The 17,392-nt window shown below is 33.7% G+C and overlaps 1 protein-coding gene across 9 annotated transcripts in view; it reads right to left on the bottom strand.

Annotated features, from left to right (window-relative positions):
• Positions 1-3,244: 3,244 nt before the first annotated feature.
• LOC140783317 (kinesin-like protein KIN-6) overlaps positions 3,245-17,392 on the bottom strand; it is a 47,745-nt gene continuing 33,597 nt past the window's right edge. For 3 of the 9 annotated variants that reach the window (XM_073130166.1, XM_073130169.1, XM_073130174.1), the window contains 11 exons: positions 16,448-16,502; positions 16,089-16,234; positions 14,670-14,912; positions 13,666-13,731; positions 13,474-13,573; positions 13,274-13,398; positions 8,074-8,180; positions 7,882-7,997; positions 4,190-4,314; positions 3,900-3,972; positions 3,245-3,535 (listed from right to left, as the gene is read on the bottom strand). In XM_073130166.1, the coding sequence (XP_072986267.1) occupies positions 7,910-7,997; positions 8,074-8,180; positions 13,274-13,398; positions 13,474-13,573; positions 13,666-13,731; positions 14,670-14,912; positions 16,089-16,234; positions 16,448-16,502 (930 nt within the window). In that variant the 3' untranslated portion in view covers positions 3,245-3,535; positions 3,900-3,972; positions 4,190-4,314; positions 7,882-7,909. Of the gene's footprint in view, positions 3,536-3,899; positions 3,973-4,189; positions 4,318-7,881; positions 7,998-8,073; positions 8,181-13,273; positions 13,399-13,473; positions 13,574-13,642; positions 13,732-14,669; positions 14,913-16,088; positions 16,235-16,447; positions 16,503-17,392 lie in introns of those variants that run through there. The other 6 variants (XM_073130167.1, XM_073130168.1, XM_073130171.1 and 3 more) reach the window with 6 other exon arrangements.

Raw genomic sequence — 17,392 nt, 5'->3', positions numbered from 1 at the left:
TATCAAATCTAGAATGTAAGTTTTTTAGATGTATGTGTTTATGAAATGAAACTCTATGTTGTTTTCTAGTTAAGCAATCAACACACCATGATTGGTTCAGTCCCCTTCTTTTCAATTTCTTCAACCTAGTTACAATATTAAATAAGGACACCAGAAGATATTCATGCATGATACGTGCCCAAGAATACCTGCCGAGTGAAGGGATATCTTCTAAATATTGAGCTAATTCAAATAAGCAAGTATAGTTGCTACTCTCGAATAGAATACTGAAAAATAGGTATAATATATAACTACAAATTGCATAAAAAATAGCTGAGAATTATGTAAAGTAAATATAATTGTAAACTGCTTAAAAATAATAACGAATTGTATAAATAACTATAAATTATATTCAGAAAATGAAGGATAAGGATGAGCAGTGAAAGAGATACTACCCTATTCAAACTTTTGAAAACTTATTTAATCATCACTAATAATACCTAGTGTGAATTACTTCCAAAACTGCTCAAATATTTGCCAAAAAATAGTATGGATGAGATTAGAAGAATGTATACTCTTAAAGTTGAGACAAGCAAATGATTCTATAAATTTAACAGCTATTGAACGCAGAGATAGTAGTTATATTTATGTAGTTTCATTATATAATTCACAATTATGGAACTCACATATTTTTGTGACACAGTTTTATTAAGAAACTTGGAGATATTGAATACTTATATTTTCTGTTTCACAGTTTTGTTACATAGTTTGAAGTTATTGAACACTTATAATTTTATAAATTTTGTTGTTAGTTTATTTAGTTCCTAGTTTGTATTGGTGTAAGTCATAGTTAATTTACATAATTTGTAGTCTGTATTAGTTAGTAAATATTTATTAATGTTTGCATTTTACAACAAATTATTTTATATATTATGTAAATATATGAAAGAGAATAAATGTTTATTACTGTGCGCATCTTCTCAAGGTAAAAAATGGTAAAATAGTACAATATATTAAACAAAATCAGATTGTATTGAATGCATAGCAGGGTTCTGTCTTCACTACTCAATTAGGGCAAGTTGGAAAAAGAAATAGAAAGAAGCTTGACATGCAATAAAAATGTAAAGTAGGCCTAGGCAACAAAATAAAAAACGAGATGTGTTTTCGATGCAAATTTCTCCAACAATAGTAATCCAATGATTTATGTGAAAAAAAATTAGGTGATACTGCAAAATGGAAAACCATTTGCATTTTCACGCAAATGATCCAAAAGAAATAAAATCCAAAATTTGTGGGTCATTTGAATTGAAAACCAAAAGAAATACAAAAAAATTACTTTTGCAATATCAAATTATTTTCATTTCATTCGGCAAAACTATCCGACGTATATAATAATAGTAGTCTGGTTATGGATAACTGGATTTGATTAGTTCAACAAAGTAAAACAAAAATTAGGTGATCATAAAAAATAGAAACTATTTCAATTTTTTGGGCAAATGATAAAAATAAATAAATTATAAATAAAAAAGAAAAGAAATGGAGACTTCATGAAAACGAGGTTGAGGAGCTCCTCAACCACTCCCTTGATGTGCTTGGTGAACTACCATCCCAATTCCTAAACAACAATCTCCTTCTTTCGGTGGCATTTTAGTTGGAGATTCTCTCTCTCTCTCTCAACTACTCACATTAGATGGACTTTGTGGGTCTCCCACCACCAACTCGGAAAACCTCTCACAGAGTCACAGATAACTAATTTAACTCATTATTCAATCACCAAAGATTTCTGTTTCATTTTCTTCACCCAATCTCTGGAGAAAGACTAGTAGTTATAGAGAGAGAGAGAGAGAGATTAGTTGTCTCCTAGGTGGAAATCTGGTTAGCTACTTTGATCGGAAATTTTCACGTATCGATTTGGACTTTTCTTATCCAGTTTGAATCTGTACATGCTCCCAGACTTGGATTAATCGTTGAAATGTTTGGTCCTAATGTATATATATATATTTATAGTTTTTTCTTCTATATTTATTCAATTTGATAAAGGTGCTGAGAGTCTGATTATGTCTTCACTAACCGGATTTACTTAATAAATGGGTCTAATTCGGATCACATGGACCAAATTAGGCTGGCGAATTAGGTTGATTGAAAGCCAAATGGAATCGTAATTAACTAGTCTTTATGATTCCTTGGAATAAGAATTAGACCTTTGGCTTTTCTAAAAGTTTGAAAGTGACCACCGGCAAATTCATTAGTCCGGCCAAGCTTATTAATAGCAGTCGTTATGTGGTCTCCTTGCAACCACCGGCAAATCCAACGAGGATTAGTTAGTTAGCTCATGCGTATGATAACTTTCTCATGCCCACTAAGAGAAGTTTCCCTAACACGCAAAGCTTCGAAGGTTTCTTACGCTTTTTCGAATCACAATCCACTTAAAAAAGTCGGGCCTGTGATTAAAAAGCAACTGTATTGATATGATTGCTTTACACTATTAGCAATCATATCAGTTACATTGATCATGTTTCATATTAGGGAAAAGTTTCTATATTAAACCCTCTGTTTTTTTTCTCCCTATTATTTATCTATGATTCGATCCATACTTTTTTTTCGGCTTATCTAAATCAGCCCTAATTTTTATAACTATTAAAATTGAACCGGATATTGACCTGATTAGAAGTGCGGCCAGTTTTTACTGGATCAAATAACATTTCTAATCAAATCAAACCAACTTGGTAGTTCATTCACCGGTTCATCAATCCGACCATCCGATCCAGCCCAATTTTGATAACTACGATATATTTTTTTTTGATAATTTTGCAACAGGTTGAACATAACCAGTAAATACAAGGGTCAAATTACATAGTTCAAAGAACCAGAGGGAGAACTGGAAATAATAGAAAAAGGAGGGGATTAAAATTGTTTTTTTTTTCCCTTCATATTAGTATTTTACAACCCCTAAGAGCTGATTTAGTACTTAAAACCAGCAATTCTGGCTAATTAGCCTAGATGCTTCCTTTCTGTGGGTTAATGTATGCAAAAAGGATTGCCTGACTATCTAGTTCAACTGAACACTCATGCTTGAGAATAATATTTTTTGGTTCAAACACTGAAGGCAGGTTGCAGATGTCATTAACATACTGCCTTGAAATTAACATCCACATTATTATCTTGCAATGCTTTTTCAGATATCACTTCACTAAAAGTTAAACTAAGTGTTCTACGAATTGTCATAAAAATGTACACCTTAAATTTGACCAGAGATACCAAGAGCTAAATAGATGTTACAAACTTCATCTATATGTGAATCTAACAGGTTCTTTACAGTAACTGTCATAAAATATAGACTGAAACTATCACCACATCTTTATATATTGACAACCTATTCTTTTCAGATATAAAAGGCAGAAAAAGCCTGCTCACAAGACTCCCGGCAGCTTGAGATCCTAGTTTACCGAATGTTCCGTCAAATTCCCTGTATGGGATTTGCTTTTAACAGTCGAAGAAGCGACATGCTACCTTGAGATCTTCCAATCTTCTCTGCAGATGCCTTGACCCTAACATCCTGATAGCAACGGAAACTTACCTTAAGATGTACTAACTATCAGAAAACATGCATCTAAAAGTTATGGGAAATTAAAACTCACGACAAGTGATCTATGACAAATTTACTGACTAAAAGTCAAATAGCTAATGCTGACAGACTGATGATCTATTTTAAAGAAAGAGAAGTTGTATAGCTAATATATGAAACTACAGTTACTCTTATTGTTCCGCTCACAAATCCAAAGGTCAATAAGCACACTTCAACACCACAGTGCCATAATCGGAATTACATGTGAACATTTCAGTTATTTCAAATATCTCCCACAATTTAATTTATCAGTAAAGAGGTAAATCTTAAAAAAGAGAACTTGAAAGGAACATACTTTTGGTTTATCTGAATCCATGTCAGGACCAATAAATTCTTTCAGTAGCATCTTCGAGGCTGGCAGCAATCTCCTGCAAGGGGATCATTCATTTATATATGTATGATATGGTTAGCTCAGCATTGAAGCTGTAATTTTGATGGCAAACATGGCCGAAAATAAAGGACGGTATACTAGCCAAAGACATGACAAGGAACTACAAGAGAAAGCATAATAACTGAACAAAATGTCTTTGAACTATGTAAAACAGAACTAGACAGAAGTTTCATGAAAAATTTCAATTCACTGACCTTTTCGGTTTATTTATATTGCAAGATATGGAAGCAGAACCATGGTTCTCTCTTTCTGGAGGTCTCACTAGACATTTTTCAGTTGGCTTGGTATCCTCAATAGGTAAAACATATGGCCTAGATGGCTGCTGCATAGAAATTCAGAGAAAAGAGTAATTGTAACAGAAAATCCTGAGAAGTGACATGAATTAATCTAGCAACTTCATTGTAATTCTCTTGTTTCACAGAAGTTGAGTATGATATATTCAGGAAAGTTTGGTGATACTTTCAATTCCCTCATGTGTGAACTGCAACTTTCACACAAGAAAAAGAAAATAATTGACCAGTCTATTACTTAAGATATCCACTATCATCTCTAAGTTCAGGCTTGTCAAATAACAGGAAAATGCTAAAAGTTCTATTCTCCTGATAGGCATGGAAGCATGGATAGGATGATGTCTAGTTAATTGTGTAGTATTGCTATTGCAATATACACCAGTTATAACTCGAAGTCTTTTAGTTAATGGAAATTTCTTGATGTCTTCAAGTTTTAGATGCCCATCTTGACTACAAGTTTTACTAACATAAGTCTAGTTGAACATCTTAAACAAATGAGTAGTATCCATCAATTCTTGTAGATCTTATGTGATGATTGTAAGAACCAGAAGAAAAAAAAAAATTAAAGGGTTGAGAGAGGAGGGTGCACGTGCTCTGCAAGTGCAGCCCCTCCCCTCTCCCTCTCCGGCACGCGACGAGGCGCAGGGCGAAATCGCGCCTAATCCGGATCGGTTTAGATCATAATTTTTCTTTAATCTATAAATTAAAAACCCTAATTCCCTCTCTCTCTACTTAACCACTTCAGCCCCCTTGTCTCTCTTCTTCCTCCCCTCTTTCGCTTTCTTCTTCCTCACCGTCGGAGTCACGCCGTGGAATCAGCCTGCCGGAGCGCCGCCGGAGCCATTGGAGACCACCACGTGACTCCTTGGTAAGCTTTCTCTCACCCCTCAAATTTGGGATTTCGGCTTCGCCAGCGACTCATGCCGGCCGGCAGCTTCGGGTCACTGTTGCTCATGTGCCAAAGCCTCGCGTCGTCGACCTTGTGTCGCAGGCGCACTCCTCTGAAGTCTTCCTAGCTCGAGGTGTGGAGGAGACGACTCCATGGCCGTCGGCCATGGAGTCGAGTTGTCGACCGTCATCTACGGTTCGTCCTCCACCTCTCATGGTCTGCTGGGTTGCGAGAGTGTTGGGGAGGTTAGGGTGCGGCCGGTGGTTCATCGTCGACGGTGACCGCCGGTACCTTTTCTTTTTCTTTCTTTCTCTCTCTCTCTCTCTCTCTCTCTCTCTCTCTCGGCTTGGAGAAGATAGACTCGAGCAACCCGAGTCTGGCCTTCTCCTATTAAGTCATTGGATTCGGGTTGGGTTAGATCCGAATCCAAGGAACCCGTAAGTTGTTGGATTCAAGTTGGGTTGGATTCGAATCCAAGGAACCCGACCAGATTCCATTAGCTAATTGGATTGAGCCTTCAACTGATTTGGGCTTATTTTGGCCCAAAATAATAATTTTTGAGTTAAATTGTAAAAAAATTTTAATATTTTTTTTTATTAAAAATGTTATTGTTATTTATTATTAAAGGTGGTGATTTTTAGCACGTGAGCTACGGATTTGAGATTCAGTTGTCTTACCTAGACTCAGGTGAGTGGCTTCACTCACATATTTGCTTATTTATTATATTTTGTACCTTCGTCAGACCATGTAAATTTTCTGTGTGCAAATTACTTATTTCACCCTTACGTGCATAAATTTAATTGTTACATTTTCTATGTGTAAATTTATTTATTTCATCCGTACGTGCAAAATTTAATTGTTATATTTCTTGTGTGCATTTAATTATGGGATTTTTACAAATCACACCCTACATTTTGTCTATTTTATGATTCGCACCCCGTCTTTGGAGATTTTATTACGCGACCCCTTATTTTTCCTGTAATATTCATTTAACACCCTAATGTTACTTTAGCTAACTGACATTAACCATGTTATATGGTTTATGTGACTCTAGTTCAAAGATTACTAAAATACCCTTAAGAAATCATCTTTAAACTCTAAAATCCCAAAATGGGGTTGAGTTGTCTTTAAACCCTAAAACCCCAAAATGGCATTCAACAAAAAATGATTACAGAAACTAACCCCAAAATCCCAACTTAGGAGGAGTGATGTAGGCTTGGAGAAGCTCTTGTCGTTTAGGCAACTTCGGAAGGCAACCTCCTTCAACCTTCGACTGCTTGGTGTTTTGGTGATGTAGGCTTTAGGAAGCTCTAATTCCAAGCTGCAACCTTCTGACTACAAGCTCCTTCAACTCCGATGGCTTAGTGTTTGGGGAGCTACTGCTTGGGGTTTGGAAGCTTTGAGGTCAGCTTGGCATGTAGGGATGTTCTTCATAGTTTGGGGAGCTATGAGATAATAAATTATAGAGGTTTAAGTTATGAATAAAATTAGAGATAAGTACAAGGGTAATTTAGGAATATTATAAATTATATAATAGATTATAACAGAATATTCTCTTTCTGGTATCGTTCTGTTTGATTATAGTTAGGTTAAGTTAACTCAGGGTGTTAAATGAACATTACTATAAAAAGGAAGGGTCGCGTTATAAAATCCCCAAAGACGGGGTGCGAATCACAAAATAGGCAAAATGTAAGGTGTGATTTATAAAAATCTCTTTAATTATTATACTCAGTGCATCACCGTACTTTGTGCAAATATTAAATTTAGTGAAAAGAAAAATGAGACTAGTATTGGTACGACTTAGAGAACAGTCCCGGTATAAATCGCCTGCGATTTTCCGTGGACTCAAGTCTATTTGGAAGTCCAAGGAAAAATCTTAAATCAGATCACTGCAGTGACTTTCTTAGATGACTCTGGCGGGGTTAGAGAACAGTTCTAGAATAAATGAGAAATTTCCTAGGTGACTCTAACTTCTCTCAACGGTTAGAGGAAAAGATAGAGTGTGTTGATCACATGGTGATACCACCTGATGACCCTAAACGAATCAGCTATGAAGAAAAATCCCGAACGTCATCTTGATGTGACTTCTAGTTGATGTGGATCCACAGGGTTTAGACCCATTGAGACATATGACAGTATAAATTTTGAAAAGATGTTAATATATTGAAACCGTGCAAGGTTACAAGTTGTGACTCTATTGTTATCATTGTTATTATTTAAAAAGCATGCCTATTGCATATTGTTATGGATATTGTTGCTTTTAGTTTAATTTTATTCAGCATTAATATAATTTAAAATTTATTTAGTTTTGAGTGTATCTCAAGCGTATTGAGGTACATTGTCGATCATGATTCCAATTTCGAGTTGTGACAAACCGCCAAGCCTATTCCAACAATTTACAATCATAGCCAAGTTCTCTGTCTTAACAAGCTAGTCAAAACTTTAGTGACTTTAATAAAAGATAAAATCTAAGCAACATTAGCGAAACAAGAATGCGGATAATACATAAGAAAGAAAAATTAAGAAACGTAGTTATAGGCTCTTACATGCTGCTCACAGGCAGACCAAATAAATGTGGCATTGCTATACTTAGTATCATGTGTTATGGTAAAAGAATATAAAATAAATTTGACAAACTGCAAAAGGGTGCCAATCACTCAATATGCACAATTTTGCATCAAAATTAGGGATAAAATGAAGAGCTTACCTTTATATCTTCTACAAAAGATGCTTTTTCATTCTCTAACAAAGGTGATATATCTTTGCCATTGTCCCCTATGTCTAGAGATTGAGGATTGCTTACAGAAGAAAGGAGCACTTCTGCATTAAAATAAATAGTTAAACTAGTAAGATTAAACACTCGATAAAAAAATAAAGAACATAGAAATATGCCCAACTGTTGAATTTTCTTTGCACCAGAGAATTAGATTGTGGAGATTTGACCCCTTCATAATCTTTGTTTTCCTGCTTTAGTACTTCACAACTTTTGGGCTTCTGATCTAAATTCTGATTTTAACTAGCAATATTATATTATATTGTAAAGATAGCAAATAGCAAAAGAAACGTATCCCATACACAATTTAAACTATTGTTGGTTCTTACCTAGATCAACATGACTAGAAAGAAGAAAATGAAAAATTGAGAAGAATGTAGAAGAATTTAGTGAGACTACAAACTATATATGGAAGCAAATTATATACAAATGTACAATCATGATTCACAATTTATGCCAATAAAGATACATATTGGATGATACCCGGTGTATTGAAAAGCAAAAAAAGTGATTGTCATGGCAGCCACCAAGACGGGGCGGCACATTGGCCACCCCACCATTCCGTCTAGCACTTGTGCAAGGTGGTTTGCTGCCTAAGTGCCAAAAGGTGCTAGGCGGACTGCGCGACCTGATAAGGCAGGTTGGCGTTTCTGCTCGCCAACCGGTTCTCCCTTCTACGGCCGGCGACAGAGGCATGGGCCACTGTCCTTTTTTCCTCTCTCTCTCACTCTGTCACTCTCTCACAATCTCACTCTCATTCTCTTCCTCTCTTTCTCACTCCTCTCTCATAGTCTCACTCTCTCAGTCTCACACCGAAGGGTTTTTTATTTTCAACTTTTTATTTGTTAGTGACTTAGTTCTTAACTTCTTATTTCTTAGTTTCTTATACTTAAGATAATATGTTATGCTAGACAGTTAGAGAAATCATTGAAGTAATTATCTACTAATCTGTTGAATGTTTTTTCTTTGTTTCTATTAATTAAGATTGTTAATTACTTAATTCAGAAATTAATTCAGTAATTATCTAATAATATATTTTTCTCTGTTTCTTATTACTAAATTCCTCTAGTTATGATTGTAAACTTGTTGCTAGGAACTTATGGTTGTGATAATTTTGAATTTTTGATTACGTATTTATGTTATTTCTTATGGGCATTATGGTTGTGAACTTGTTAATTGTTATTATGGTTATGAATTGTGATTATATTATTTAGTATTTTAGTTTAATGCACTATTAAAATTTTTGTATATACTAATACTATATCGGTTACAACTTACATATAAGTATATAATGTATATTATATTTTTAGATATATCTTTAAGATATTAGAATCCATATTCTCATAGGACTCTTATTATATATATTTTTTCAATTATAAAATGGGGGCCTAGAAGAAAATCCTAGAGGGATTTTTAGGAGAGAAATTAGGCGGTAACCGAGAGAAAAAAAAGAGAGATTATTCTTGAGGGAGATTAAAAAAAATGAATAGAAAATATAGGAAAAAATATTTTATCATACCAAAGAGAAGAAAAGGAAAGAGAAGACAATCATGGAACGCTTTGGAATTCGTGCAGATTACGATTAGGATGCGAAAATCAAATTATTTTGAATTGAGCGATCAAGACAAGTTCCCACTCATATTTTCTTAAATTTTTATTATATAAAAATAGAATTGATGAATTATAAATATCTTTATGTTTATTATTATCTTGTTTAATTTTATAAGATAAGAAACTTTACAATATAATGAAGTCAATTATGTGAGAAGTTAAGAAATTCGTTGTTTTAAGGATTTTCAATAAAGAATTAGAAATGTTAAGATTTTGTATTTTAGAAAATTCATATTTATCATTCTTGGAAAAAAAGGAATTTTATTGTTTATTATTTTTCAGATTTCAAAGTATTTATTTTTATTGCAGAAAATAAGAAATAAATTAGGAATATTTTAATTTAAATGAATTTTAGATTTCTGAAAAATATTAATATCTATTTCTATTGTCGAAAATAAGATATAAATTAGGAATATTTCAATTTATATGGATTTCGGATTCCTGAAAATAAATAATATTATTTTATTTCTAGAAAATAAGATACAAATTAGAATTACTTCAATTTAAAGGAATTTCGGATTTGTAAAAAAAATATATTTATTATTATATTTTATTTTCAGAAAATAATAGAGATATTTATGCTAATATATTTTATTTTCTTTAAATAAAATATAAGAGATCTTTATTTTTTTAGAATATGATCAAAAATAAAATATTATTTTTGAGACATGAAATTTTGCAAGATTAAATATTAGATTATTATTTATTTGTGTTTTTTGACCTATTAAGAATGATTTATATTATATATAGATCAGAGGAAATAGTAGTATTTGAATTTATGGATTATTCGTGTATATATTGTATTTGAAGAATTGAGAATTTTGGCGATTGAGGAATTTGATACTTGAGGTTCAGAATGAATCGGTATAGTTGAATACTAATAAAAGTGAAATCTGGAACCCAATTTGTTTTCAAAAATATAAGTTCAGGGAAAAGATTCTTGGAATATAACGTTGCGACGTGCTACCAAGTGACTCTGGCGGGATTAGGGAAAAGATTCCTGGATTTTTGTCTTGGTGACTCTAATTTTTCTCAACGGTTGGTAGAAAAGTCAGTAGGGCACTGTATAGTACCTACTATGACCCTAGACGGATCGACTATTTAGAAAAGCCTCGGGCGCCATGCCGATAGTGACTAGGTAGTGCGATGTGGTCATGGGTCAAATTACCCATTAATGAGATAATATGACATTTTATCAGTTTTGGCGGGTTTCCATGATAGTACACTTTTGGCAGAGATCGACTGCTGGGCATCTAGCTCATGAAGACTTATTATTTTGCAGGAATTTAAGAAGCCGCTTAATGAGGACTCTGAAAACTGAGTACCGTTTTCGCTGTGTCAATCTATTTTAGGATTTGATTACTATTTGGGCTTTCGTATTTTCTCCGAGTTTTATCCTAGAGATTCACGGCCATTATGTTCCCGGATCGGAGCGTGACATGTACATGTATCTTTTATTATATATAATTATGTATAAAATAAAAATAATAGGCTTAAAAATTTATAATTTTACATGACCAAGTAGACTACTTTATGTGTAATTAATAATTAGTTAAGCAAGAGTAATAATCACAAAAGAATTAAATTATAATTAGATTTTGTGTGTACTTGTATTTGTGTTTTTATTAAAAAAAGAAAATAACCATTAAATACTTACTCTATAATTAGCAAAGCTAGAATTACTAATAAGTAAAAATAGATTGTAGTAGTAGCATATTAATGAAATCAGAATTAAATGTATAATATAAATCTAGATACTTAATAAAAGTAAAAAGTGTAACTAGAAACCTAATAAATCATTATACTTTATACAAATGAATTCTAATTGGTTAAAAGGGGCTTACTAAAAAGGAGTTGGTGTTTGATTGACATACGTAAGAAATAAGAGTTTGTATATCTTATGATCATATTGTGAATAGTCTTACCTACTAGACACATTTTCTAAATTTAGATATATAATATCATTATTATATGTATGCATCTTGCTTTAGCTTCTGGCATGATTATATGATAGTATATAAAGGTGATTGGAGATGGGCATATTATTTATTTATTGAGTTGATCTCTAACATGAGTATGTATATGATAGATATATAATTAGAGAATGCATGTTATCATATTTTCTAACTCCTTTACCACTTAAATTTTTGAGATACATGATTGGTTATAGTATTCAAGGTATGCTTTTAAATATGACAGAATTATAAAACTAAGTATCAAGTGTTAACCGAATTTTGTAGTCTAGCATAATGGATGATATTCAGAGTTAAGATTGATAGAATTATCGAGCGACTGACATGCATCATGATTGTTATACATCATATATTATTATATTTGGTGATAATATAGTATGATTATATCTTGTATAACAAAGACAATGTGAGCTAAAAATTAGGTGATATAGATGATAATTTATATGGAGATTGAGTTGTACCACCTTTACTACATTAGACTATGATTTGTATAATAGGTTGCATTCTACACATTAGGCTATATTGTTATTCATGGATTAGTCGTAAACTTGATGGTTTTTTGTGGCCTATGTGGGTTCTACCAGATTTTCTAGTTAATTAGCATTACCCTGATATATACAAAAATTCTTGTGCTAAAAGATCTATTTAAATTATAGTATGATTTATCTTTTAAATGGATTATCTTGGGTACAAGAGTGTTTTTGTGTTAATATTAATCTGTCATGTCACATGCGTCATGCGTGTGGTATGGACATATGGGTCTGCACATGAATGTGAGGGGTAGGGGTGTTACACGACTGATTATAGGTTAATATAACAAACTGAGGTAGATCTGACTCTAACTAGAGGGAGATCTAACAAGTTTTAAGCTCTAATTATGTGTTCACCAAAATATGAGTTTATTTTCCCTATCAAACATCTACAGGACCCTTTCCCTATAGAGGAAGCTGTAGGCCTGCAGCTGCCAACCAACTTTCTCCACAAATTCATTACATTGAGTAATCTGAATTTTCTTATTTTTATGTCATGCTTACTGATTTTTTAATCGTCAATGACAAAGTCACATTATTTCCTATCAGCACCACATTCATAGCACCCAACCCAACCATCTTTTTCCTGAACTTTACATCATTTTTTAGAATTTTCTATAATTCACAAATAGCTTGATATTGAATGGTCAATATGGGTGACATATATCAAATTTTCGAATGTGCAATATTGATACTGATATTTAGAATTCTGTGTACACCAACAATAAGTACCAAGCCATTAGCCCTAACTATATCTATATGGGGTCAACTAAATGGAATGCTTTTCTCCATTCATCTTTATTTAGGACGTTTATTTGTTCAAGCGAGGTGCTATCATTTTTTTTTCTTACTAATTCTCCCCATGCCAGTTTTAGTTTTCCTATCACTCTTAAGGAACCTTCTATGTTAATAAAATCACCCCTGCATACTGGTGCACTACATGATTTTTTTGGTCATAATTATGCTAGCTATTCTCACGTAATTGATCATGTATAAGTGCTACCTCCAATGCTTTTCCTAATATTATCATTTCTTTCTTTATATTTTCTGCTAACACTTCTCATCCACCTCAACATCCTCATCTTGTACACTTTCAACCTATGAAACCTTATTTCCTAGTTTCCAATTTCTTAATCCAAAAACAATTGAAAATTATGTAGAAATGCACATGGAAACAGATAGTTGTATGCAGAAGATATCCAGATTTATGACCTTTTCCTTATGTGGCATTGAATGCAACTCTGATGAGGTATGACTTCCTGTGACACCTCCCATCAATGCACACTCTTGCTTAAAGTTGAATATGGAATCAGTATGTACAGATTCTGTTAAGAAACCTTTGCATGAAAAGAATTAATAGCATAACAAAAGAATAAAGAGAGAATGGATGAGAATAATATTTAAAACCTAACCTTTTGGATCAACCAAAGATAGCATCTCCCTGACTCCAGATTCTATTTGTTCTTCTGTTCCATTGTTGCCATGCCCCATTTCAGAAAAGCTCTCATGTCTCTAAAATGATTGAATACGGCTTCAATTAAGTTAGTGATGCATATGGAACCAGAAGAAGCTTAGCTATACCTTCATGTAGACAAATTAACTACCTCACTGGTTAGCTTTTCTGAGCCACCACTGGAGGCACTGGAACAAGTAGTATTTGAAGTTCCTGGCTGAGAATAAAATGGTAGTAATGCCTCAACAAGAAATCAGTGTAAAAAATGCAGCTGCTTTTTAATACATTAAACTGGCAGACGGGACATGAAGTCAAGATCATTGTATAATACACTGTCATGATCCTAACCTTTCATTGTACAATACACTGTCATGATTCTAACCTTTACATTTTCCGGGATAAATCCACTGTTCTCCAGTATTAAGGATCTAACTGTGGAACTTAAATCTTCAGTTGGACTTCCTGTTAAGAAAATGGCATTGAACACATCCAAATGGCTAGGGCTTTTGTATGCCTTGCAGTATGATAAGAACAAGTAGGACAAGGTAAGATGAAATCATTAATAAGTTGACCTTTTATATTTAGACCAGCTAAAGTTATTTTAGGACCAAAACATATCAGCTCTTGGGTATCCTCGTTGACAGGTGTGCTTCCTTGTAGCTGTGGCACAAAAATGAACTACATTTACTCATGCAAAATGTAACTGAGCCTTGTAGCTGTGGCACAAAAATGAACTACATTTACTCATGCAAAATGTAACTGAGAATAATATATAACATCTTAATGGTGTTCTATGAAGACCAGGCACTCAATGATTCAACCCAACAAATATTAACTTTGTAGCAGAATGTTAGGATGAACATTGAACACCCACATATGCACCACAGTTATCCCTCTTGATGACCTGTTATTGCTTATATTATTATGTCAACTGGGGACTCTTCAGATGAAGAACATTCTCAAATAAGTAGGTCTGCCAAAATCAGTAGGCAGTAAAACACTAAATTCCTATCTCCAGCAAGTTGAACATAAAATGAGAACTTTCAAGTTCCCAACACAGTAGATCTGGAATAACCAATTTTAATAATCCAAGCAAGAACAGTCTACCAGTTGAAGAAAGCGTAATGACTATCATTTAATGTTCTTAAATCTCACCATAAAATCATTGTGAGCTGCATCAGTACTTTTCAGCTTATCTTGATCTGAAGGATATAGTAGCGGGCCAGTTGCAAGACAAGATGATAATCCGTTAAGTCCAGAAGAAAATTCTTCCACATGAGAATGATTTTGGCATGAACAACAAGAATTTATCTTCTTCAACTCTTTTTCAAGTTCCAGAATTTGGCAATCCTTCTTTCTGATGGCTTCCTTCAAACTTTCAGCAGCATTCTCAGATTCCTGTTGCAATATTAATATTAGAGTGAACTAATGAATGGCTGCTCAAAGGTACAAAATGATGAAATAAAACTAACAAAACATGCTTACCACTAAGTAGTAGTCCTAAAACAACAGATATTTAACAATTAACAGAATGATGGAAGTCAAATTAGTCAATGATAGAGGTGTAAAAAAAAGAGCGGCTCAGGCTCGGCTTGGCTGAAGCTCGGGCTCGACTCGGTGCTTGAGCCGAGCCTAAGCTGAAGCCGGCTTGCTCAGGCTCGGCTCGATAGGCTTGTTTACACTCCTGAGTGGCGGTGGCAAAACTGTCTAACTATTGGGATGAGGAGAGGTGAGAAGGAACGTACCATTACAGCCTAAATCTCATCAATTTAATACGCATTATAGATTAACCATCAGATATAAAACCAAAGCAAAAGTGCAAAACATTATGCATCTAGAAAGCTGTTGGATTTTACCGAGTTTCTCAATTAATATTGGTAGCTGCATGGGTAGATTCTATCACATCATGGGCAAATTCTATCACACCAATCCTCTCAATCGTGCTTTTTTGAGCCTTCTTCTAGCCTTTCTATTTGTTTTTTATGCTGGAGGATGAATAGAATGTATCTTTAATGCTTGGATCACTGTGGATTGTCTTTTTCGATTGCACAGCTCACCAACTGAAGGAATACTTATTAAAAGTAACAACTTTCGTCGAAATGAGGAACAAACATTTTCGGCCTCCTCATCCTCTTCCTCCTTCAGCTTCCCTGCCACCTCCTCCTTCGGCGAGCCGCCACCTCCAGCTCGGCTTGTATAGGGCTCGATAATAGGCTCAATTTAGGCTCGAGCTCAAGTTGAGCTAAGTCGAGTATTAACTGGAGCCGACTTGCTCAGGCTTGGCTCATTTACACCCTTACCCTTATTCAATAACCAAATGTGAGTCTACTTGTGTGTTAAGATGCCCTAATGCTTATTTAGAAATTTATTTGTACATCAATTCCTTTGGTTAAAGGCAAGATTTCCTATCAAGCTATGCAGGTTATGACAATTCCTTTGGCTAATTTGTTAATGAGGCATGTTCAATCCTAATGACCAAACATGATATTCATACAAAACAAATAACTTCTGAATAAAGAAAGTGCAAATATGATACTGAGAATAATGGGAAAAAGCACAGACGATGAGAATTACCGAAAGTTTTTGCTTATACTGCTTTAGAACAACCCATATAGCCCTTGCAAAGTTCCTCATTAGTTCTTCATTTCTTGTCACTCTTTGTAATTCAGCATAGAGGTCATTGTGAAGTCTCATGCTTATTGACATTGTTTCAATAGATTCTGGAGAAATATTTTATTTGATGGTTCAATCTCTTTAATAGAATGAACTATAAATTCATTCATTGGCAACCAAAATCAAAATTAGAACAGAACCATGTTTAGTCTGAACAGAAACAGATAGTAAACAATGGAGAGAAATTCAATCTATCTATCCAACAATTTCTGCAAGAGTTCTGTAGAAAATATTATCATTGCAAGAAACTGCTTTTGTACCTTTATGAGAAGATTGATGTTCATCATTTGCATCCAAATCACTTTTTCCTCCAACCTGAAGAAGAAAGAAAATGGAAATGAAATGTGTACTTAAATTATTCTTGACAATGTGATGCTGAAGTGAATTTCGATCACATACAATGATTACTAAAAGTTTTCTCATTTTGATTGTAAAGTCAGACACTGTCTATTGAACTGCTGCTCATAAGAATTTCTTGTTATATGTTATGTTAAAACTACCGGAGAGGCAGGGATTCAAAATGATGTAAGAAGTAGAATTGCATACTTTTCTTTTTAATGAAAACACCTTCTGAACTATAAGAAAAGCCGTGAAGATTTTACTCTCTATTAGTAGCAAAATATTAGGACATCAAAGAATATGTACTGATATTTGTGTATACATATTGTTAAGTTTCCGCACTAGCAAAGTAGACATGCCAGGAATTAAAATTCACTACAATCAACCACTGAAAACCAACGGCAACATCAAGAAAGCACAAATCAGGCAATTTTTATTGAATGGATTAGCTATAAACTCTGGTTAGTTTCACTGCTGAAACTAAATTTGTAGGTGGTAGGAAATGCAAAAAAGTTCCCATAATAGTATAGATTACACTAAATTGAAATTGAGCTCAGACACACAGAATGTTGCATTTGAAAATATAGTAGCTCCTTGAGAAAAGTGACATCAGATCTTGTATATCAGCCTTTCCGACCTAGAAAGAAGCGTCCCATATTATGTGATGTCCCTTATCAAAGCATGTTTTGATTTAATAAAATGTCATCAATCCTGAACTTCAGGAATTGCACCTTTATTTTCACTCAACTACTCATCTTTTGTTTAGGTAATGCTGATCTTTGAAGAACACAATCTCTCTTCCACTTCAGAAGTTCTATGGTCAAATTTTTTCTATGAAAACCATTAAGAGCTATCTCTAATTTAAG

This window comes from Typha latifolia, chromosome 3, assembly GCF_019914945.1.
Source record: "Typha latifolia isolate L0001 chromosome 3, TyphaL0001v2, whole genome shotgun sequence".
Taxonomy (NCBI): Eukaryota; Viridiplantae; Streptophyta; class Magnoliopsida; order Poales; family Typhaceae; genus Typha; species Typha latifolia.
Note: the sequence above shows the minus strand (reverse complement) of the source record. Positions and strands in the feature narration are given on the sequence as shown.